Source organism: Colobus angolensis, unplaced genomic scaffold, assembly GCF_000951035.1.
Source record: "Colobus angolensis palliatus isolate OR3802 unplaced genomic scaffold, Cang.pa_1.0 Scaffold103, whole genome shotgun sequence".
NCBI lineage: Eukaryota > Metazoa > Chordata > Mammalia > Primates > Cercopithecidae > Colobus > Colobus angolensis.
In genome coordinates, this window is record NW_012111253.1 from 2826551 (window position 1) to 2852546 (window position 25996).

The 25996-nt window shown below is 37.5% G+C and overlaps 1 protein-coding gene across 1 annotated transcript in view; it reads left to right on the top strand.

Annotated features, from left to right (window-relative positions):
* SYTL5 (synaptotagmin-like 5) overlaps positions 1–25996 on the top strand; it is a 228280-nt gene that overhangs the window by 183459 nt on the left and 18825 nt on the right. The window contains exons 7-12 of the mRNA XM_011942009.1: positions 7614–7755; positions 12460–12589; positions 14303–14403; positions 20506–20598; positions 21201–21266; positions 24753–24931. Coding sequence (XP_011797399.1) covers positions 7614–7755; positions 12460–12589; positions 14303–14403; positions 20506–20598; positions 21201–21266; positions 24753–24931 — 711 coding nt within the window. The remainder of the gene's footprint in view (positions 1–7613; positions 7756–12459; positions 12590–14302; positions 14404–20505; positions 20599–21200; positions 21267–24752; positions 24932–25996) is intronic.

A 25996-nucleotide genomic window follows, 5' to 3' on the forward strand; every position in this document is an offset into this window, starting at 1 on the left:
GTTCTGGGTATTCCCAATAACCAAGATTCTGTGGGTAGAGGTGAGTGCTGAGGGCAAATGGGCAGGGACACTGACAGAGTCTGCTACAACCTCCCTCCCAAACTCCTCGCAGACCTCCTTCAAAGATGCAGTTTGTCAGACCATTGTTCAGCCCCTGATTTCTGTTTGCTTTATATTACGTGTGACTTTCCTCACTATAATGTGAATAATGTGAGAAGGTATGGAGGCTCAGGAATTCAGCCACACCTATGCTTAATTCCTGTGATCAAATGATTGTAAGCCTGAAGCCTCCTCCTTGCTGTTTTGTCTGTTTCTCCAATTGTTTCCCATGGATGCACTGTCTTGGCATGCTCTATTTCTGTGAACTAAATCTAACACGTTCCCCTCCTCCAAATTAGTAAATTGCTCTTTTACTCACTGCTATCTAAATATGTATTATGTGACATGTTACCTTTCTCAGAGTAGCTAAGATACAATAGATGGCCTTTCTTCTACAAATCATTGAGGAGCAGAGATATATGACTTGGTCATCTATGCATTCTATTCATACAAATGAATTCAACACACAGCTCTGCCAACATTATTGACGTAGTCCTATATATGCCAGATGGTAAATGTGGAAGTTCTTAGTAATACTGTTCCACCCTTTTATGAGCTTCCAATTTAGCAGGAAGGCTGGGATAACTAAACAAATAATTTAAATACAATATAGTAATACAATTTTAAAAATATGTTCTACGTGTTATGGGAAAACTAAAGATAAGCATTTATCCTTCCAAAGGATTCAGGTAAGCTTCATTGAGATGATCCCTAAGCAGCTTTTAAGAAATGAGGAGGACTCGGCCAGGTAAAGAAAGATAGGAAGAGCATTCTATGCAGAGGAAATAAAAAGTACAAAGGAAAATAGACATAAAGCAGACTGCGTGTGCTGAAAAGAAACTGTTCAGAGTTTCTAGAGTATAAAAATTGAAGTATGGTGTACGAGAGATGAGGAGATGGAGAGGTAATTTGGACCAGGATGTAGATGTCTTTGGATGCCTTAATACCTATCTTCTTATAGGCAATATAACATCCCACTGAGAACAAGCGATTGGCAATTCTGAACTACTATGTATGGAGTAAGTATTTGTTCCATTCAGTTGCTGAAAAGTGAAGTTCTGTTAGGCACTTCCTTTTTTGTGTGTCTATGGGGAAAGACACACGGGGGCTTCCTTCTTGCCCCCGACTTCTAATTGACCCAAGGCTTTTCATGGCTGCTGGCCTCTCTCCTCAAAACAGCTTCTGGTCATTATTTAGAAATAAGAAATTAGATCAGGATTTTAATGGGATGCTAAAAAACAAAAATATTATCACATGGAGAGTACCACCTGTTCTTAAGATCTATTTCTTCATACCCAGCTGGAGTCCCTTCCTCATGGTAACTGTCTCCTCCGTTTTAGAGGGAGTTTTCCTAAAGGAAACCAATCCGTTAAGGAAACACTAAACGTTTTAAAACCACCAAACAAAGCAGCTTTTGTTTTATTAAGTTGAATTATAAAGCTATTTATATAATTAACACTAGGATTCATTTGGCACAATATCATTGAGTGCCTACTACATTATACTACTCTTGTCCTCTTTCCAAAAAGGAAAAGGAAGCTATGTGTGAGTAAGCCATATAAGGCCAGTGGCTTCAGGGGACATTGCAGCTATAGAAGCTGCGTGAGGAATTTCCATGTCTTTCTCATCTCTCTGCTTCCCTAATTCTGTTTTCGAGGGATCCTATGATGGCTCACTTGGGCCTAAGTTTAACACACAAACACCCAATACCTGAAATTGACTTCTTTTAGGTGTATTGGCTTCTCCAAAGAGTTTTGTTTTTAAATAGACTCATCTGTGTGTGTGTGTGTGTGTGTGTGTGCGTGCGCACCTGTGTGCATAGGCACTGTGGTGTTAATATATATATATATTCTCATCTATAGTTCCTGCCTCCTAACTTCCATAGTCCTTGTTATACTGTTGGGCCACTTTAGGCCTCAGAAAACATAATCTCTCGGACCTTCTACTGTCCTTCTTTCACCTGCCAAAGCAGGACTCTAACCTGATTGTGGTTCAAAAGACCCTCATTCCGGAGAAGCCTGCCTCATAACCTAGAGGAACGAATGCTACACAGAGAAACCAAGAAAAGCCTGAACAGACAGGCCTTGCTGGGTTTAGATCATGCACTTTCTGTCCAATCACATTTTTACACAGTTGTCAATCATGCCTATGTAATGAAGCCTCCATACAAGTACCCTAGACCAGACCATAAAGTATAATAAAAAAATAATGAAAAAGTGTGAAAAAATCCAAGAGGACAGAGTTCAGAGAACTTCTGAATAGCCACAAATGTGGAGGTGCCAGAAGGGTGGTACGCACAGGGAGGGAGTGGAAGCTCCGCAGTCCTATCCCCATACCTCACCCTACGCACCTCTTTATCTGTATCTTTTGTAATATCCTTTATAATAAACAGGTCGAAGTAAGTGTTTCCCTGAGTTCTGTGAGCCACTCCAGCTAATCAAACACAAAGAGGGGGTCATGGGAACCCCAAATTGAAGACAGTTGGTCAGAAGTTCTAAAAGCCCAGACTTGTGACTGGTGTCTGGGGGAGGACAGTCTTGGGGACTGAGTCCTCACCCTGTGGGATCTGACACTCTCTTTTAATAGATAGTGTCAGAATATAATGAGAGGACACACAGCTGGTGTCTGCTGCTTGGTGTGTGGGGAAAAACCCCACACCTTTGTTCACAGAAGTCTTCTGTGATGATTGATGATTGTTGTAGTACTGTGAGAGCAGAGGAAAAACATGCTTAGAGTTTTTCCCCCAAACTGGCATACACACAGAGATCAACAAACCTTTTCTGTAAAGGTACAGATAATATTTTTGACTTTGTGGGCCATATGATCTCTGTCTCAACTACTCAACTTTACTGTCAGAACATGGAAGAAGTATGGACAATACATGAATGAATGTGCTGCCTGAATTGCAATCAAATTTTATTTATGGGCTCTGAAATTTGAATTTCATATAATGTTCATGTGTCACAAAATACTATTCTTCTTTTGATATTTTTCAACTATTTAAAAATGTAAAAACTACTCTAAGCACATGACTATATAGAAACATTTGGTGGGCCCAAATATGTCCACAGGCCATAGTTTGCTGATTCCTAGTGCAACATATTCACTCACTGAGACAAAGTGGCCTTCCACGTATCACAGTCTGAACCACAAGGACAACTTAGCTCTTTTCATGTCAGTACTGCTGAATTAAAAAAAAAATAGTGGTAGAAGGGGAGGGAACAATGCAGGTGGAGAGATGTCTGAGATCAATGAACTTTTATCCACAGCTTAGCACAGTGGTTTTCAGCCTTGGCTACATATTGGAATCACCTGGGGAGTTTTAAAACATGCTAGCACCTAGATCCCACACCCAGAGAGTCCCATGTGACTAGCCTCAGTATAGTCTGGACATGGGAGTTTTAATAGCTCCCCAGGAGTTTGTAATGTGCATCTGAGGATGAGGGCCACTCATCTCACATAAGACTATTAATAAAGACACAGCACTTGGGGATTACCAAAGACTAGAAGATTGAGCTACATTCATTTTTAGTTATCTCTTTCCCAGTTAGCAGGTTCATCTCACTTTCTAATTGCAGTCTCCATTGGCCGTCTTTCCCGCATATTCATTGTAGATCCAAAATAACTATGAGAAGTTAGGAAAGCTCATAAACCTCAGAAAGAATATTGTGCATTGTCTCTGTGTTGTGTTGCACATTAGTCTCATCGTCCCAGTGAGTTTTAGGATCTCTCAGGTTCGTGCTGCCTTAGGAGAGCACACGTTTAACCATATGGGAACAGGCTTAACACTGTCAGTCACCCTGGGAAGGGTGGATCCTGGGAAATTATTTCCTGGCTACAACTCCTAGGAGACCTTTATGTAAAGCAGAAAGGCAACTCATTAAATTATAATCTCTTCCCCCTACCCTTGGATCCTCTGTCTAGAAATGGATATATCTGGGAAGCTGTTATCAAGATTTTTGAGCAACATGGTGCCGTGCTGAACCCCTATTAACTTCAATAGGGAAGCTGCCAGGTTCAAAAAACTCAGAGCCAGCAAACGAGACATACGATTTTATTAGCATCTTACACACAGGGGAGAGTCCAGCGGTGGTGGGCTGGGCAGGAAAACCACAACCGCTTGCAAATAACAATGTAGTTTATATAGCGTTTTCACTTAAAACCTTCCCCCTAAACAACCTCCACCTGGAAACCTTCATTTAACGCAAAACTCGGGGCCTCAGTCCCTGGTATGGCCTGTGTTCCATGAGAAGGGCCAGGGGCTCAGATGTTTTTCATAGGTAAGAAACAAATCTCAGGGCTGGCCACTCCTGAGTTCCCTAGCTTGGAACAAACATTCATATGCATCTGCCATACAGGGTCATTGTAAGAGTATACTGAAATTATTGCTGTTGGATGTGTTTACCCTACCCATGGAATTAGGGATAGCAAAACAGAAGGCTTTTAAAGTATATTTCATAAGGTAAAGTAAATGAAACTCTTTCCTAATCTGGAAAATGTGTCTTTCAGCAACTCAGAATATCCAAACTCCCGGACAGTGACATATCCCCACATTTGGGCCTTTAGAATGAGATAAATGTATCTTTTTCTTGCCGGTTTTTACTTAACCACATTTTAGCTTGAAGGTTTGTTGGCACTGATTTATCATACTTTTTATTTAAATCTAAGTAACATGATAGCTGAATCAAAAAATTGCTTTTTCTTAGTTGACCTTTAAACTTCACAACTTTAATTTTGACTTGACATAGCTTTTATCCTTTTCCAATTTAAGTGGCAAAGATTCATGTATTTTATGTCATGTTTTACATAACTTCTAAATGAGTTGGCACCCAAATATTTATGACAATATGCCTTATTAGACTAAACCTTTTCCGAGTTTAATCAACTGGAAAAAAAATTTTTGAGAAGCTCACAGTAAATGTCAGGGACAAATGTGAAAGTCTATGTCATTTTTGAGATAATGCTGCTGGCAATGATAATTTGCAGTAGCTGACTTACAATCACAAGAATTTTTTCCTTATTATAGGATAACCTCTTGAATGTCACCACCACAATTAATCAACTTCTGCCAGAGCTTCTACATAAGTAGCACTTTTGGTTTCAGCAAGGCTAATCCATGATGAGGCCTTTCTTAAAACCACCTGGCTCTGGGAGGACCTTCCACACACACACACAGGCAGAAATACCCACATGAGTCCCTTTAGTTCATAACTTCTTGGCTCATTTCTGCAAGATTCACCCCTGCCCTTTCTTTTTAAAGAAGATTTTACCTGAAACAGTAGGGAGACATATTTTTGTGTTAACATTGTTCTAGAGAACCTATGGTCACAGTACAGCATCAACGGGAGAGTCTCTATGCCTCTCCTAAGTAGGACCTCTGAGATGAGTGGAAATACTTGAAAGGGTACAAATGTGGCTAACTGTTGTCAAATGTAGAAACGTCATGCTCCAGGTAGAAGGGTTCAGGAAAATCACCAAGGAAATTAGAATTCCAAAGTGTATCAATTTACTTAATCACAAAATTTTACTCTCTTGTCAGAATCAACAGGCACAGTCTTAGACATCTTCTCAGCTGAGTTCATAGTACTATAATTTACTTATAGTGCCATCTCTACAAAGAGGAAGCCAGAGATCCTTTCTGCAGAGACTCTTTAGTAAAAAAGAAATGCCACCCTTTAGTAACCACTCTTTAGTAACATAGAAAATTTTCATAATTCTCATAAACAAGTCCCAAGAAACTAACTCCTAGCTCCTTGTTCCTTTGATTATCTTCTGTTTGATAGTTCATTCTATAAATGCAAAACCTGCCTGACTGTAATGACTTGTTCTTAGTGACATGATGAGTAAGCAGTATGAGAAACTAGAATGGTCACAGGCTTTGGGTAGACTGACAATACTGTTTTTATGCTGATAGCATGGTGGTTTGCCGGTGTGTGTAATGTGTACATGCATACATGTATGGAATAATTATTTAACCTCTCCAAGACTCAATTTCTTCATTTAAAAAATATTAAATACTATTCTAAAACATATTTTACAGGATATTGGGGGATGGAAAATGGCTAACGCCTAGAAGATACTAAGTAAATGCCACTGCTATTCATGATTATTGAAGGTGGTGGTAGCTGGTAATGTGGTCCAGGACAAATTCGGTTTTGGTGACTTCTCTGGTGCACAGCTTTGAAAACACTTAGGAGTTGTGGTTGACAGTTCTATCCAATGGTCATTGCTTATTCTTCTGCCTGATTTGTCTTCTAGTAATGATATGTGCACATTTAAACATTTAAACATTCTTTTGAAAAATATTCCTTTATTCTATTTAGTCTTTCCTCTTATTGGATCAACTGTAAGTCCTCATCACTATTAACCACTGCTGGTATGCTTTGCCAATAAGATGTGTACTATTATATGTGCATTTGTAACTTATTAAGACAGTAACTGAGAGAGTAAAACTCATAAGGACTTCTGTTTTACCACTTAGCGTATTTTGTGCCCACTGAGGAAAAAGAATAAAATGGGAACAAACACTTCTCTTAAACTCCAATTTGTCAAAATTTATGTTTAGTTATGAAGCTCATTTAATAAGAAAATTGTGAACACCTCAAGGGCAGGAACTGCTTTTTCATTTATTGTTATTGGATTGAATTGAATTGTTTTAGCACACATGAAAGTGATTCAAGCTCATTTACCAAATGTCATTATTTTTGTACCATATTTATTAAATGTCCACCATGAATTAGACACTAAAACAACACAGAGAAATGAAATATAACTTCTAATCTTTGATTAAATATGTATTGAGTGGCTTCTTTGTACTAAGACACTACAAAGCTGCTGGAGATACATGATAATTATGGCATAGACTCTGTTCCCAAGGAGTTCATAGTTTAATGAAACACCCAAGCTCTCATATGTGGATCCACTAGGGAGCCAAACAAGACATTGTTCAGTCAAGTACTAAATACAGTAGTCAGGCAAAGACCATAAGTCAATAGGAACTGAGTGGAACAGAGGTTGACAAGGCTTCTGCTTGACAGGAAAGGCCTAATGGGGAAGGCTGGACTTCATTTGCCCTTGAAGACTGAGAAAGATTTGCATAGACGGAGAGTGGTTAAGAGGGCATAACAGGTGGAGAGAAGGTAAGCAAAGGTCTCAGGAGGCGGAAGTCAAGATGGCGAGTTGAGAAAATGGTAAGGAACCCAAACTGGCTGAGAGAATGCTGGTAAGCAGAAGGAAACAAAATCTGAAAGATGGGGTGAAGTTTAATTACAGTGACCCTGGAGTCAGGCAAATGGGGACAAGGGAGTCAGGCAAATGGGGACAAACCTGGTGATACCCTCAGGGTCTTTAAGGAGGAAGGTGACATGATAGTTTCCAAGCAGTTCCAGTGTGACTTTTGTGAACTCAGTGTGGTTCATATGTTCTTAGCAGTTTCCTCGTCAACTTTACTCTGCCTGTGTATTTGGTTGCTGCTCTGCTTCTATGTTAAAGTCAGAATATGCTTTCTCATCTAGGGGAAGCACTGGCTCATCAGATCTCAATGACCAGGAAGCTGGTTCTAGGACCCCAAAAAGCAGTCGGAGCAATGGTGTGACCCCAGTCACTCAGAGGTCTCTAGCCCCAAGCACACGAAGTGTGACCTCAGTCATCAGTAGAGTAAGTATACAAACCGGATGAACACTGTATTAGTTCGTTCTCGCACTGCTATAAAGAACCGCCAGAGATCGGGTAATTTATAAACAAAAGAGGTTTAATGGACTCACAGTTCCGCATGGCTGCAGAGGCCTCAGGAAACTTAACAATCATGGCAGAACGAGTCTGTCAAACACCTGTAAAACTATCAAATCTCGTGAGAACTCACTATCCCCAGAACAGCACAGGGGAAGCCTCCCCAATGACTCAGTCATCCACCACCAGGTCCCTCCCTCCATACGTGGAGATTGTGGGGATTACAGTTCGAGATGACATTTGGGTAGGGGCACAGAGCCAAACCATATGAGACACGGAGTCTCTGAAATTCAACCTCACCACTGCATCGTGGCTAGGTTTAAACTCTCTATATATCAGAGCATGTTCTTTATGCTCTTTAAAGGTAGAAGCTTCATCAGGACTGAACCTCCTGCATCTTAGCTCCTGGAAGAAAACCCAAAGTGAAAAAGGGAAGGGAAAGACCAGGTTCAAAGGTAGCACTTGTATGATGGAGGTTTACATTGCTATATGGTTTAAATAAATATAAAACATTTTCGAAGGCTCTGATTTTCATCCTCTCTGTTACTCTTCAGAGAAAGTATTCATAGGTTGAGTGCACAAATTTTTCCAAACTGTTTTAAATCTGGAAAAGTAGAACTTTTATCTAATTTTTAAAATAGAAATTTTTATAGTTTTCTTTTCTATACATCTGTTAAAATAGGGGGTCAACACATAATAAAGGCTTAAATTGCATTATATATATATGTGATCAATTATATTTTCTATTGGTTTTCTCTTTTAAAAGAGAATATGAAAAAACTATTTTGGGAAAAATGTTCCCTTTTATTAAATATTCCGTTGGAAGTTGTATTTGGAATGAATTAGCATATACTAGATTTTTTTATTTAGCAGGAAGCTCCATCCACATTGCTGGTATCTATATTTGATAAATCTTTTTATGAGCAGTGAGTTCATACAATACAAACAATTTTTGACTCAACCAACATTTAATGAGAACCTGCTTTATAACAGACTCTAGTCAAGCAAAGACTTGAAGGAAGTGAAAGAATTAGCAATGTAGTTTTCTGGGGCACGGTGTTCCACCAGGCAGAGACAGCACTGATATTCAGCAGGTACATGCAGGGAAGGCTGCTCCACTTCCTTGTAGCTGGCCTCCATCTTGATTGGTCAGTGCCCTTGCTCAGCCAGTTTCTAAAATATTTTTAATGCCTCTAGAAGAACAGCCAGTGTGGAGCCCCTGAGGTGGGAGCACACCTGGTATGTTCAAGGAAGAGGAAGGAGGCCAATGCAGCTGTGGTGAGTGAATGAGGCAAAGTGAACTAGGAAATGAATCCAAAGAGGTCACAGGGCTGGAGAGAGCCTTGAAGAGTGATGTGTGCAGTCAACATTCACACTGATTAAGATGGGGGAAACTGGAGGTTTTAGAACAGAAGAGTAACATAATCTGCCTTCTCTTTAAGCAGGGTTTGGGGGTTGTGCTGAGAACCAGCTGTAGGAGAACGAGAGTGAAAGCCAGAAAAGCAATCAGTAAGCCATTGTCATACCCCATGTGAGAGACTGGGTTTTGAAACAAAGAGATAGTGGAGGTGGTGAGTAGTCAAATTCCGTTAAGGCATTCAGACAGACTGAATAACAATAATAGATTTATTTAAACATTTATAGTCTAACTTGTAGTTGCTAAGTTAAAAGGCATATTTAAAATTTCATAAATATTTATGCTAAGGTCAGCAAGCCATTTCTGTTCAATAGCTAGAAAGGTGCATGGATAGTTGACGAATACACTCAACTCTTGGAATCTAAAGAGGAATGATATTCAAACTACTTAGTGACCTGTCTGGCAGGGACGTTGAGAAATCACAACAGACACTGGCACAAGGCTGGGGCAGTATCCTGGGGACCCTTCCATATCATGCATTAGATCTGAATTATGGGGAGACCTGGGCTTATGGATGAGGGTGAGCACAGGGAAGTAGGGGGTAGACTGGGAGTAGTGCTGTTTATCAACTGACACAGAAATATTTTTAAAAATTTAACATCTAGTACAGTTGTCCCAGTGGGTAGCAGCTGACAATCAGTCCAATGACCAATAAGTTAATCAAGTTTATTCTCACAACAAAGTTTATCTTCCTACATACAATTTGAGATTATTAGTGGGGAAATCACCCTTTTCATGTGCTAATACCCTCAAAACTAACAGCCCCTACTTGTGTATTTCTTTGTTTAACAGCGCCCAGATTTCCCCAACAGAAATTCCCTGCAATTTAGTAGACTATATGTACATATACGTAGACAGTGCCTATGTTGAGCTCATTCTTGCAGTCTATGTGGTCTAAGTTGGTCTTTTCTAAGAGAAAAAAAGAGAAACAAAGAGAAGTACTTTCTATTGAATAAAAATAAGACAGCACAGTAGTTTATGAAGTACATTTGCTCTTTCATTATAAAGGGAAGTATATAGCCTTAGATGGGAAGTATATAGCATTAGATGATGAGCAAGGTAACAACTTCTCAATTTCTCCCATTTCTTAGCATCTCTTTGTTTCAATGTTCTTTTCTGCTTTAGCATGAAAGAAAATATATTAGTCAGGGATCTCCACAGGGATAGAACTGATAAGATATATGCAGATATATATAAGTGAGTTTATTAGGGAGAATTTGTTCACACAATTACAAGACAATGTCCCACGATAGGCTGTCTGCAAGTTGTGGAAAGAGAGAAGACAGTAGGATGGCTCAATCCAAGTCCAAATGCCTCAAAACCAGGGACGCTGACAACGTAACCCTAGTCGGAAGCTGAAAGCCCAAGAGCCCCTGGGAGGCTGCTCGTGTAAGTCCCAGAGTCTAAAGGCTGAAGAACCTGGAGTCTGATGTCCAAGGACAGGAGGAGAGGAAGCCAAGTGTCTGGTGCAGCTTGGGAAGAGAAAGAGTGAGCAGACTCAGCAAACAAGCTGCTTATCCCTGTTATTTCATGTGCTTTGTTCTAGCCACACTGGCAGCTGATTGGATGGTGCCCACTCCACACTGGGAGTAGGTCTTCCTCTCTCAGTCCACTGACTCCAATGTCAGTCTCCTCTGGCAACACCCTCACAGACGCACCCAGAATAATACTTTATCAGCCATCTAGGCTTCCCTCAATCCAATCAAGTAGATACCTAGTATTAACCATCACAGAAAACTTTTAGAGCATGAAAGTCTCTAACCTGTCCTCTACTGTGATGTAACCTATTAATTTTAGGCTTGACATCCTGAACCTCTGGGGTATGTATTGCTTGTTAATGACACTGCAATATTAATTGGCCTATTATTGCACAATACTAATGATACTCACAGAGCACCTGTGAGAAAACTTGCCATTAATGTAGTTGCCTCCAAGGAACTTGGTCTTGCTTCATTAGAGAACTCCATGTGTGAACAACTTTTTGAAGAGGTGTTGAAAATTGACCTAAACTAATTTATCAAATTGACCTCTGTCACACTCTTGATAAACTTTGCTTGTCTATGGCAATTAGAGGAAGTTAGGAGCTATATACCTCCTGCTACAGGTATTATGTGTTGGAGAATAATAAGATACTAAAAACAGTCTAAATTGAAACTGAATCAATTAGCATGTTAAGCAAGTGAGAGCCACATTTCACTGTAGTGAGTTCATCAAAGTGTTCCTGAATGTCTAAGATATGGGAAACAGGGAGGAAATTCTTCCTCTAGGGTTTCAAAAGGCACTTTTTGATTGTTTATAGAAGGGAGAAGTGAAAAATCTGTTTTAGATTTGATCATTATCATACCATGATGTAATTTGAATGGACACTTAACCTCAGCCCAGTTCTGGAAAGGTCCAAAATTTGTTGTAGTTGTTGTTTTAACACTCAAGCAAGCTTCAGATGAGGCAGCAGTCAAGCCCTGCCTTGGTCTACGGCAGGGCAAAGGTCACAGACAAAGTTGGGTCTATGGTCATGGGCAAAGTTGGGACAGAATTTTCTTTAACATATGTTACAATAAAAGCAAGTCCCAGACTGAATTCTGCCACATGTACAAGCATTTATTAACAAGCAGACACCACACAAAATAATACTATTCCTGCGAGCTTGGGAAGTTTTCTCTCTTTATCTTTTTATGAACATTGATAAGTACCATGCATGAAAGTCATTCCAAAATAGATGCAACCATCCATATTCTGACCAGCCAGCCTTCTAGATGGAAAAGGTACATGGTGTTCTGTTAAATGGGAGTGGAAGAGGTAAGGGATGGTTGAAGAGAGGGTATGTTGAAAGAGGGAACAAAATAGGACCAAACAGAGTTTTAAGCCTGAATCTTGCCAGATTATTATACATAGTTCATATAAGATTGAGGGTACCTGTATAATCTTTCTTATCAATCGTATATTAGAACACTCATTGATTTGGCGAATGAGAAATTGTCCAGATACGTTTTTCACTAATTAACAAACCTCTCGGAATAGATTTTGGATAGCAATTATTGATGGTAAATTTTGGAGTTACATGGACTCCTGGTGAGGGTCCTTCAAATGTCAATTAGGTCCTCCTAAATAGTAATACGTATAAAGGTGTTTATACTGGAGTATATTTTATATAGATGAATTTTGTAGTAAATTACAGTCAGTATAATTTGTTTTTCTCATTTTTACTTTGTGGGAAGGAGTATGGTTTTGAAAATTCCACAGATTTGGCTGCTATTGAAGGTACCTCTCAGGAGTTCACAAAGAGTCACTGCAGAAACACTTCTGGCACACCTTCCATAGCAGTGTCTGGAACCTCTCTCTCCTCAGGTGGGTATTTACAACATGCCTACGCTGTTGTCTAAAATGACTAAAACAAATGGAATTGACTGCTACGTATGGTATTAAATGGATGTCTCACGCTTTAAAAAGTAAGCATCCCTTCTTTGACCTATGGTGGTAGGCCACTCCATAAGAACTGCTTGAAGATAGACCCAGATAATGCTTTGGGCACCTTACATTTGTGAAAATTCCATTTATTTAGTATATACTCTTGCCAGGCATCATCACCGAGCTTCAGTGCTACATCAGAATATCAATATTTGAATGTCGGGAATATAAACGGTTCCAGGATACATTTGATATGACAGATAAGAACGCTAGCTCAGAGTTCAAGGAAATGGTAGTTCAGTTGATATAGTGGTCAGAAGTTTCCTACATAAAGACAAAAGAAAATCATTCTGTGGTTTAAATAAGAAGTTATTTGCAAGCAGCACTAAGATATTAATAATTACCCCTTTCATTTGCATGGTACACTCAAATATGTCATTTTACTTCATTATCACAACAGTCCTCTGAAGCAGCTATTATTCATTTTGAAATGTTAATACCTATGACTAAGAAAATTCTTTAGAGAAATTTGTCATAATTATGAAGCTTATGTCCCATGCATGGAATAAAAATCATGATGAAGTCTTCAACATTAAAAAGCTACCTGTTACCTAATGATGATATGTGCATAAAGCCTAAGACAGGATTCTGTATGCTGAATTGAGGTGTCTGTTCTAGCCAGCCAGCTCCCAAAGGGTTTTCTAAATGTGTGTGGTTATTGCTACATTTTGCTCAGGAGTAAAAAAGCTGTTCACCTGTTAATTAAATTTTTAAACTAATTTAGAAACCAACATCATAGGGTCTACTTCCATTACTACTTCGACTCAACAACTCCTGTTAATTGAGTACATACTCCGTGTCAGGCCTATGCTAAGCACTTCTGCATTATTTTTTTCATCAATTCAAACTTAAGTACTTGATTACTCTCTCCAATCTTTCTCATTTATAAGTAACTATATCAATCTCAGTAGTGCTTTGGTATAGAACTATTTTGTGGAAATAAGCTATGCTGACTTGGTAAGCTGTCTACAGCATTACTAAGAGGTGTATTGCTCTGTAACTTATATTTTCAAAACTGAAAACAAGATGTTCTTCTGATGAAAGAATGTTTTGGTCCCTTAAGAAATAGAACTTCCTCTCGTTGCAGCTATAGCCTCTCCTTTTTGTGTGAAAGGAACTTATTATATCACTTCAAAGTGGCAGTTTAGAATCAGTTGCATTGAATTTTATGTCAAATCTGAAAACACAGTGAATTCTCTAAATATGGCAAGCAAGAATTGTTAAGGTTTTATTTTTTTCTAAATTTAAGGGTCTACTCTAAGAGAGGTTTTTAAAGTCTAGGAGCAAAGCAGTTGCCTTAAACAGCTTAAAACATAGCATTTTACAGTAAAACATTTAACCTCCTGTGATAGAAGGAAACATGAACACATAAGTGTAATTTGGTCCAAGGCAATTACCAAAATATTATTAAAAATGGAAGTATGTTGTCATAAACAGTATGAAGTTACTGACTCCGACTGTTGCTTTCATGGCACTATTTATGATCTGTGACTAAAAAGAACTGAAATAAAGGTGAAACACTCTCAATAAAAAATAAAATCTTCTCACAAAATAGGATGACTCAGGTCTTTCTTTTTCCTTTCCACCTTTCAGATCGGAGTCGATCTGAGTTAGATTTGAGTGAGTCATTTACAGAAGACTTAGAGGATACTGTAAGCATAAGAAGCAAGTCTGTCCCTGGGGCTTTAGACAAGGTAAGTTGGATGTGGAAGAAAATATAATGATGAGGAGGAAATAAGGGCATAATCTTGCTGCAAGTGGTTACACTTTTAGGTGATGATGAGTTGAGAGTAAAGAGAGGATATACAATCATCTCTTCCTGTTAGTCTTCACAGTCAACACATAAACACAGAAAGAATAACTTAGAAAACGTAATGGTTAATCGTGTTAATGAGTGAAGGTTATGTCTAAGAAAACACATGTTGGGGATTTCAGTTTCTGGCTAAAGGCTTATCACTTAATCTAAACCTGGGAAATAAGGGATCCCAGCATTTTCCTAAGCCAAGTATTATTAGACATATCAGATTACATATTTACGTGAGCATTGCTATATCTCAAGTTACCACCAATAAATTCACTTCTAAACTAAGACAAAATTATGTGAAAATTAATGTTTGAGTGAACTCATTTCTAGAATGAGAAGGTTAAATTAGATTATTGTAAAGGTTATTTCCCAGTCTAATATTCTAATATTCAGATTTCTGTAATTGCTATAATAAAATTTGGACTCCTTGGAAGAAATAGAACACAAATGTAAAATGGTATTGATAGTTTTTCCAAAGCAAACTAGGAAATTTAGAGTTATAAAATGAAATAACATTTTCTGTAGTACAAAAAACTGGGAAAATACTTTAAAATCTACCTCCAAAAGAGAGGTAGGCAGTGAGATCAAATTATTTCAAAGCTTACTCATGTTCAACCTTTAAAGAATTACTAATTCCAACATTATTAAACTATTAAACTATTCCTGATCTTAGAAAACCATTAAAATCTTTACATTCATTATATGCAGCCAGTATAATCTTGACACTCAGACTTGATTTTTAAAATAGTTTAAAAAATAAAACTACAAGTCAAACTAGTTTATGAATATATATGCAAAACTTTAAATATAATATCAATTAAAATCTAGCAGTGAATAAAAATAGCAATAAGTAAGTTTTATGCTAAGTATGGGTGGAAGAATGAATCTATATATTTGTCAGCATAATTTATATCAATATACTAAAGAAGAAAATGACATGATTCTGTATGTAGAAGATATTAAAGGATCTACAAAAATATGACTAGAACCGATAAGTTCAGCAAGGTTGCAGGAGATAAGATCAATACACAAAAATCAACTGTATTTATATGTACTAGCAATAATCAATTGGAAAATGAAATTAAGAACATAAGTCCATTCATAATAGCATGAAAAATAATTTTCAAAAGTAAAAAATAAATTCATTTTTAAAAGTTAAGACATGTGCATTGAAATTAACAAAAATATTTCTGAATTAAAGGAGACCTAAATTAGTAGAAACATATTCTGTGTTAATGGATTAGAAGATTCAATATTTTTACGATGGAAATTCTCTCCAAATAAATTTATAGACAATGCAAACCCATCAAAATACAAGCAGGATAATTTTGTAGAAATAGAAAATATGATTCTACCATTTATATGAAAATATATGGGACCCAGAATAACTAAATCAATTTTAAAGAGCAAAGTTGGAAGATTTATACTACTAGATTTAAAACCTTACCCTACAGTTATAGTTATCAGTACAACACAGTATTGACATAAGCATTGGCAATCAATGGAATAGAATTGAGATTTCAGGAAAAAAAAAAAATTTTATGGCCAATTGATTTTTGGTACTTCAGTGGGGGAAAGAATAACCTTTTCGACAAATCATACTGGGACAACTGGATATCCAAATACCACAAAACATAAAAGAACTTTGACTCTTAACATATACCATACAGAAACTAAGTAACACAAAATGAATTATAAACCTAAATGTAAGAAGTGAAACCATAAAATTCTAAAAGAAAACCTAGGAGAAAATCTCCATGACTTTGAGTTAGGCAAATAATTCTTAGATATGGCACCAAAAGCATGATGCATGTGTTCAAGAAAAAAAAAACCGATAAATTGAATTTCATCAAAATGAAAAATGTTTACACTTCAAAAGGCACCATTACAGACATGAAAAGTCAAGCCACAGACTGGAAAAATATTTTCAAATTATATATTTGTTAAAGGACTTGTATCTAGAATATATTTCTTAAAACCCTTACATTCAATATCAAAAAGACAAATAATCATATTAGATAATGGGGAAAATATTTGGATAGACATTTAATCAAAGAAGATTTTCAAATGCCTAATAGCCGCATTAAAATATGTTCCATATCATTAGTTATCAGAGAAACAAAAATTAAAATCACAATGAGATACCACTTCACACCCCCTTGAATGGGTGTGATTAAAAAGACATAATAATAAGTGTCAATGAGGATGCAGAGAAATTGGAACCCCCCTACATTGCTAGTGGTAATGCAAAATGCTACCTACAGCCATTCCGTAAAAGAGTTTCACAATTTCTTTAAAAGTTAAACATAAATTTACTACATGACATAGTAATTCTGATCCTAGGTATCTACCCAAGAGAAATGAAAACATATGTCCACATAAAGACTTACACACGAGTGGTTATAGCAGCATTATTCGTAATAACCAAAAAGTGAAAATAATAATGTCTGGTGAACAGATGGAATACAATGATATATTATTCAGAAGTAAAAAGAAATGAAGTACTGACACATACTACAACATGAATGAACCTTGAAAATATTATGCTAAGTGAAAGAAACCAGGTGAAACTATATATCATATAATTATATTTATATGAAATGTCAATTAAAGGAAAATTGATGGGGAGATTAAAGCAGTGTAATGGTTGCCAGGGACTGAAGAAGTAAGGACTGACTGCAAACAGGCATGGGGTAACTTATTGGACTGACGATATACTAAAACTGGATTATGTTGATGTTTGCTCAACTCTAAATTTGCTAAAAATCACTGAATTGCATACATACAATAGGTAAATTTTATGGTATGTAAGTCATACCTCAATAAAGTTGTGGGAGAAAAAATAAGCAGCAAGGAAAATAGCTGGAAAAGTGATCATTGTTAAAACTGGGTAATCAGTTATAAGGGTTCATTATGCTATTCTTTCTATTTTGTGAACGTTTGAATGTTTTAATATCCACTTCTAAAAAGAAAGTAAAGAAATACAAAGACTGGTACTTTATGTGATGATCACTGGGTAATTGTATACCGAGAAAGAGCAAAACATAAAAATATAGAAAAGGGACAATTTGAAAAAATAATAGGGATGCATTTTTTCAGAATTAAAGAGCTTATTAGTTTTGCCAGCTTTTTGCTGAAGTTTTTAGGGTGTTCTATATATAAAATCATGTCATCTGCAAACAGACAATTTTACTTCTTCCTTTCCAATTTAGATGCCTTTTATTTCTTTTCCCTGTTTGATTGCTCTAGCTAGGACATCCAGCACTATATGGAGTAGAGTTGGTAAGAGTGGGCATACTGTATTTTTTCTGATCTTAGAGGAAATGTTTTTAGCTTTTCAACGTTGGGTATAATGCTAGCTAAGAGCTTGCCCTGTATGATTTTATGTTGAGGTAAATTTTTTCTTTATCTAATTTGTTGAGTTTTTAGTACGAAGAGATGTTGATTTTGTCAAGTGCCTTTTCTGCATCTATTGAGATGATCATATGGGTTTTATCCTTCATTCTGTTAATGCAGTTTATCACAACTATTGATTTGTTTATGTTAAGCCATCATTGCATTCCAAGGATAAATCCCACTTATTAGTCAGGTTGAATGAGCTTCTTCATGTGCTGCTGAATTCAGTTTGCTAGCATTTTGATGAGGACTTTTGCATCTATGGTTTATCAGGGATATTGGCCTGCAATTGTCCCTTTTTTTTTTTTTTTTTTTGTAGTATCCTTGTCTGACTTTGCTATCAGGGTAGTGCTGGTTTCATAAAATTAGTTTGGAAGTGTTCCCTCCTCTTCAATTTTTGGAAGAATTTGACAGGAATTGGCATTAATTCTTCCTCAAATGTTCAAAAAATTCAGAAGAATTCATCCATGAAGCCAGCCCTTTCTTACAAGATGCTATTCTACAAGATATTCCAATTCATCTTGTGGGATGATCAGTGAGAAAAAGGCAACTACAATAAGTTCTCATTTAACGTCATCAACAGATTCTTGGAAACTTCCACTTTCAGCAAAACGACGTATAACAAAACCTTTTTTTCCCTCATCAATGTTTTAATGAAATGACATTATTTGAGGACCTGCTGCACATCCTTTCACTTAAAGTTGCAGTTTTCAAGAACCTATGGATGATGTTAAGTGACAACTTACCATAAACCAACATAAAAATAAGCAATTTTTGAAAAAGTATTTCACAAAACAGGAAATCCAGTTGGCCGACTATCACAAAATAGTATTCAACTTAGTAAAAGAGAAATGGAAATTAAAATCATGAAGACTGTAAACATCTACTGCATTGGCAAAAATGAAAAAAATCTAACAATACCATCTGTTTGCAGGCAAGGATGTGGAGCAACAGGAACTCTCATACGCTGCTGATTAGACTGTAAATTGATATAACTACTTCTGAAAATTTGACATTATCTTTAAAATGATGTAGATAAGCATGTGGAGATATGCTCACCCCATGACTTGACAATTCCTCTCACTGGTATATATTCAAGTGTGTGAATATATATACTGTGTTGTGTGCATACTGTGGTGTGTGTATATGCACCAGGATACATATTCACAGAATATACATATCAGTGTTGGTCACAATAGAAAAAAATCTGAAAATAACCCAAATATTCAGCAACAAGAGAATGGATAAAGTTTTGGATATCATACAATGGAATATTAAATGACAATGAAAATGAATGGGCTACAAAAATATGCCACAATTTTGATGAATTTTAAGGCAATATTAAGCCAAAAAAGCAAAATGCAAAGGAATGTATAGCATTTAATTGCATTTACACGAAATTCAAAAACAGGCAAAACAAAATCTTTTTGTTTCAGAGTATATGCTTATGCAGTTAAACTATAAATAAAAGCAAGGATGTGGTTAACCGTAAGAGTTAAAATACTAATTATTCCCTGGGGGAGAAGGGGCTTGTGATATGGACAGGATACACAGGGAGCTTCTGCTTAATCATTTGATGTTGTTATTATACTATACATCTACATTTTATGTACTTTTTAATATGCTGTATCTTATAATAAACACTTTTTTAAAGCAAGCCCAGAAGTGTACATCATAATCCTGATTTGTAAAACAACAGTTAAAAAAATTCCCATGAATGTATACTTACATTTGTGTGTGTATGTTTTTATATGATTTTTCACGTAAACAAGGAGAAAGACATGGAATGTAATATGTGCAGCAGGATGCCAAATATTAATTTTGCCTGGTGTGAAAGGAGGGGAAGGAGGAGAGGAGAAGCAAAAAAAAAGTGCCCATAATAAAAAGCAGTATGCATGATATAATCTATCTATGTGTATATGTGTATGTGTATATATATATAGTGATCATATAATCAAAAATATTGGAATTTGATCATTAATATGTTAATGAGAGACCTAAGTTTTTAATTTCCATTTATTTATATTGCTTGAAGTGTTTTTACTAGGAAAATATATCACTTAAAAAACTAGGCAAAAAAAAAAAGCCACTTTATCATGAAGGAGAAAAAGAAACGGGAAAGGAAAAGTAGAATCTGGGATTTGAGATGAGAGTCCAATATCTAGTTCATCCTAGTGGAGAGATTTTTGAGATATACTTTACCACCACCTTGGCAGTGTGTGTGTGTGTGTGTGCGCACGTGCACACAAATTTTATTTTTTAATTTTAAAGTAACATAAGTACATTGCCCAACATGAATCACCTTAGAGGTAGGAATTGAACCCAGGTCTGTATGATTCCAAATTTCATGTTCTTTCCATAAAGTAAGCACCATTAGAAAGGAGACCCCACTCTCCACCCACTATCCCTGCCCACTTCTCCGATGGTATAATTCAGATTGACTGAAGAGAAAAAGAGAAAAACCTAGGAACGGAGGGATTTCTAGATATTTTTATCTGATTCTCAAATATTTATGAAAGAAAGTGGTTTTTCAAGTGAAAAGACATTCTAGAAAAACAAATAAACCAACCCACTGATTTTTTCCTTTCTTTTTTAGGACTCCTTGGAAGAGACTGAAGAAAGCATTGATGCCTTAGTGTCCTCGCAGTTATCTACAAACACCCACAGTCTGGCAAGTGGCCTGTCAACTGTAAGCAGTTCACTAGGACATGCGGAAAGTTTCTCTTCTCTCTTTTTGATTTTCTGTGCATTTCCAAAGGAGATATAAATGTTCTTAGAACAATATGTGATAATGAGTTAAAAGTCATTGTAAGATCCTGCTTGCCCTTTGCCCACAGAGTACCTTTCAGTCTAATTTGGTATGAGTTTTTTCTCAGGCTCCTGATTTCTTCCTTCTTCCACAGTCCTCACCCAAGTTTTAAAATCTCCTCACTCCCTAGTTCAGGCTCAGTCAGCTCAAGCCTATAAATTATTTTTCAGTTATCTGCTGACACATTTCCCTGACACCATTCTCTAAACTCCCCAACTGTCCTCCAGACTGTTGCCAGTCATTTTCCTAAAACACATGCCCAATCAGGTCTGTCCGCTACTCAAAACCCGTCAATAGCTTCCCACTGCCTACAAAATAAAGTCCTTTCTTACGTTAGTGTTCAAGGCCTTTTCTGAGAGGAAGGCCCTGTGTCCTTGTATCTAACTGTGTGTCTGTAAGTCTTTTTCTTGGCTTCTTGGCTTCTCTGATTTCTGTTGCTCTGACGCTTTTTTTCTTTTGATCTTTGGATGACTTCTCTAAAGAATTCTCAAGCAGGTTCTGACAGGAAGTGGACCTACCTAAATGTGCCTGATGCTGACTCAGACACTGTGAGTTTTCAACCTTTCCTTTTTGTTCTTTCCAACCATACTTCACAAATTTCATGGCCTGGGAACTATGATTAAGCAATTTGTCCTGTATTTATCTTTTTCGGACTTATATACAATTAACCAGAGGTTATCTTTTAAAAGATTGAGGAGGTTGTCAGAACCCAAGTATTCCAATTCATTAAACATTGGAATCCAAACACCACTCAAAGACACATGGTCTAAAATGATATATTGTCAACAAAACCTTTGAAGTAAACATCTATTTTAAATCACAGCCTTAGCTTGGTTAAGAGCATATAGTTTAGTTAGTAGTAAAATTGCCATAGCTGTCTTAATTTCTCACAAGCCTCTGTATTTGTGGGCTCCTAAATTTCCTTCTATCCATAGGGGCCCTCTGCTTACAGAGGATTTTCTTTGAAAATGTGGCTACAGAGATGTGGTATAGACACAAATCAGTGATATAGGGAGGTAATCAGGTATGGTGGGGTAGTCCTCAGACTAGAAACCTGGAGATCTTGCTTTATTTCTTGGCCCTACCAACAATTTTTGTGAGCCAGAATTTTCTCATTTGTAACATGAGGAGGTTGGGGCTTATTCTTGAAACCTTTGCTACTCAAATCTCCATGGACCAGCACATTGCATCACTTGGAACAGATACCCCAAAACTTTCTCAGTTCAAAAAGCCCCTAGTGTCTCAGTAATTCTTTCCTGGCACTCCTACACTAAAAGTAGCACCTGACTAGTCCATTTATTAAGTAGTTAGACCCAAACAATTTAATAAGCACTGTATTCTAACAACTAACTAGCCATTTGAAAAAAATGCTACAAGTAAATGGAAAGAAGAATAGTATTTTTATTTCATCCTTAAATAGTACCTATTACTTACCACTAATAGGATATGTGTGCCTATTGAGCACTACACAGTTACCAAACCTTGGAATCTGATTGGACATCACTACTTTCATTTCCCATTTCATATTCATTTTTATGCAATACTTGCTTTTTGTTGCAGCAACTGCCAAAAACTCAGCTTCAAACAACTGGGAGTTCATTGAAAAGAATAAAGTGTGTTTTAATGTTGACACTGTGAATTACTAGTTAGTAGCTTACATGGTGTCTGATAGGAGTTTTTGTGTTTCCCTTGAGAATTTAAAATCTTTCTGTGATTCCCCTGTGAGTTTGCTGTGGTGCTCTGTGGTACCTCGATACACAGTTTGGGAACTGCAGGCCTAAGAGTTTGTTAGAACAGCCAAATCTCAGACCTCACTGCAGACTGAAGAGATAAGCATTTTCAGTTTAAAAAGGTATCTGGGTGATTTCTATGCAATTAAAGTTTGAAAAGCACTGCTCAAAGCCACCTGCTAAACATGAAAATTCTGTTGCTTTGTTTTAGGAATAAGAAAGACAGATTAGGTCACTCACTGACTTTCTTTAAGCTGTAATTTCCAAATAATTATGGAATTATTGGTCTGCTCTTGCCCGTGAAGAAGCTTAGAAGACATGTGACCATATCACCCACATCCTGTTCTTTGGTCAGTCTCTACTCCCAGAAATTGGTGGAGCATAATGGCTTTTACCAAAAGCAAAGTACAAAAAAGAGGACAGTCTAAGGTCCCTGTGTACTTACTGTAGTCTTGACTTCCCAGTGGTTCACAGAAAAGTGGTTTTGAAACTATTGGGTCAGCCATGAAATACCTCCAGGTGGTCTTTTGTGACAGTTACTAAGATACACAGTTTTCACTTCTAGTGCCAAAGCACAATTTTATTACATTTACAGTAGTCACCTTTATCCACAGATGATACATTCCACCCACCCCAGTGGATGCCTGAAACCTCGCATAGTACCAAACCCTAGCCAAGAAGCACCAAGGTCACATCTTCACTTAAAGAAAGCACTTTTGGCTTCTCTTTGACGTATATAAATTACTACCATCATTACTCTTATACTTTGGAGTCATTATTAAGTAAAATAAGAATGAGTTGAACACAAGCTCTGTGATAGCGGGACAGTCAATCTGATAACTGAGACAGCTAAGTGACTAATGGGCAAGTATCATCTACAGTGTGGCTCCAACTGGGCAAAGAGAGGCTTCACATCCAGGGTGGGATGCAGCAGTATGATGTGAGAGTTCATCATGCTGCTTGTGAACCCTGAAAATCTGAGGCAGGTCTCAGTTAATTTAGAAAGTTTATTTTGCCAAGGTTGAGGACCAGCACCCCGACACAGCCTCAGGAGGTCCTGACAACATGTGCCCAAGGTGTTCAGAGCACAGTTTGGTTTTATACATTTTAGGGAGACGTAAGACATCAATCAACATATGTAAGATGAACACTGGTTGGGTCCGGAAAGGCGTGACAACTCCAAGTGGGGAGGGGACTTCCAGGTCATAGGTAGATAAGAGACAAATGGTTGCATTATTTTGAGTTTCTTATTAGCCTTTCCAAAGGAGGCACTTAGATATGCATTTATCTTAGTGAGCAGAGGGGTGACTTTGTATAGTATGGGAGGCAGGTTTGCTCTAAGCAGTTCCCAGCTTGACTTTTTCCTTTAGCTTGGTGATTTTGGGTGCCCAGGATATTTTCCTTTCACATATTCAAAACAGCATACAATTTAAAACTTATGAATTGTTTGTTTCTGGAGTTTTCCATTTAATATTTTTGAACCGCAGTTGACCATGGGTAGCTGAAACTACGGAAAGTGAAACTGTGGGTAAGGGGGACTACTATAAATTAAAAGCTGTCTCATGTCATTAGTGTCTAGTCGAAAGCCTCATTGATTCTGGTAGATTTGGACTTTTTAAAAAAATGTTTTTCCTGATTGGTTGGTGTGTGATTTTATTGTGTAGTGGTATATTTTGTGGGCTGCTACTTTATACAGATTTACAAAGCCATGGTCTTATAGTACTCATGTAGCCACACAGCTAGCTACTCAGTTGAGGGAAATCACGGAAGCTGTGCGTATGTGATGTTCTTCTGGCATGTCCTTGTTAAAGCTGCAGTTATGGTTCCCCAGAGACTGATGGGATGCTCCCTGTAGGTGTCAAAGAAAGCAGTATGTGGCTCCTGGTAGCACAGAATATGAGATAAGCTATTCTTTGTCCCAGTCAATGTATTCTACACCTTGTAGTAGATTGAACTTGAGTCTACCAGTGAAAATGGAGAAAGCTGCAGGGATGGAAGAGAAGTGAGATTTGAAATGCCTCAATTACCATTACTTCTACTAATGTATTCATTAGTAGAAGTGAGTAAGCAAAGGGTATTCTCTAACCCAAGAAGGAAATGCTTCCCCTCTAAGCAAGTTTTCTGCCTTTTCTTCTGACGGTACTAATAATACCAGCCAAACAAGTGACTCTTGTTTTCTTTCCTCACCCTAGACTTCCATGCTCATTATAAAGAACAGGAACTATAATTGAATGAAGTCGGTTGATTCTGTGAAGAGATCATTAGAATGACACTAGATGCCTTCTTCCATCTTATTTATTTCAGACCAGTCTTAACAGCATGATGAGTGTTTACAGTGAAACTGGAGACTATGGCAACGTGAAAGTCAGTGGTGAAATCCTTCTCCATATCAGCTACTGCTACAAAACTGGTGGGCTCTACATTTTCATCAAGAATTGCAGAAATCTGGCCATAGGAGATGAAAAGAAACAGAGGACAGATGCGTAAGCACATAGCTTGTTCCTCAGACTATTTCAATCACTGCCTTTTTTGTCTGTATGTGTCTTTCCTTTTCAAAAGAGTCTTAGCATTCTTCTTGATTCAGTCTTCTCAGAGAGTTGATTGTCATGTTCCTCCTATACCACACTTCTAAATATTCTCTGAAGCACATGTATGCTGGTTGTGTCCTTGATTAACTGATTTTTAAAACATAATTCCGGATTGACATATTTGAAATTTACACAGAGGCAGCTCTTTGAAGTAGAATGCTGACATGTTGGCACACCCAGGATATACAAAAGCATCTTGTCAATTTTTGTTCTGGGAAATCCTCCGGAGAAAATTACCAAGCTGTTACCCAATTAAACAACTCAAAAAGGCAATTATGAGGCTCTCAGGATTCTAGAGATCAGCCCGGGAGGGCAGGTATGGACCACAGCACATTGGAGAGAAGCTAAGGGGTCCTCAAGACCACTGCCAGGTTCAATGATTCATTAGGAGGACTCAGGACTTTGCACGCAGTTATAATCAGCAAAGAGGCACATGGGGCAAAGTCCAGGGGAGATCAGGCTCAAGCTTTGCAAGGGCCCTTTCCCAGTGGAGTCACATAGGATGCATTTAATTCCTCTGGCGATGAGTTCTGACAACACTTGTGAAATGTTGTCTACCAAGGAAGCTTGTTAGAAATTTAGCTGGTCACATACCAATTTCCAGTCTCTCAGAAGGAAAGAACCTGTTCAGCATAAGCCATTTTCTTTGTACAAACAATTTAGGAACAACAAGCCACTTTTATCCATTCTGGGAATGGTGGGAATCCTCCTGAAATCCAAGTTGCCAGGTGCCACCCAAGGGCCAAATTTGCAAGCAGGCATTTAGAAGAATGATAGTCTCGGGCCCACTATGTTAACACTTTTCTGCACAGTAGATGACCTAGGTCCAATAAATAACTCAGTGAACCTGGTTCCAAATACCCTGAGATAGACAAATGAGTGGATTCTGACTACAAATTGGTCCACCTGCCTCCTCAACTAAATTTCCGAAGGCTACAAGGCCCATGTAATTATTTTGAC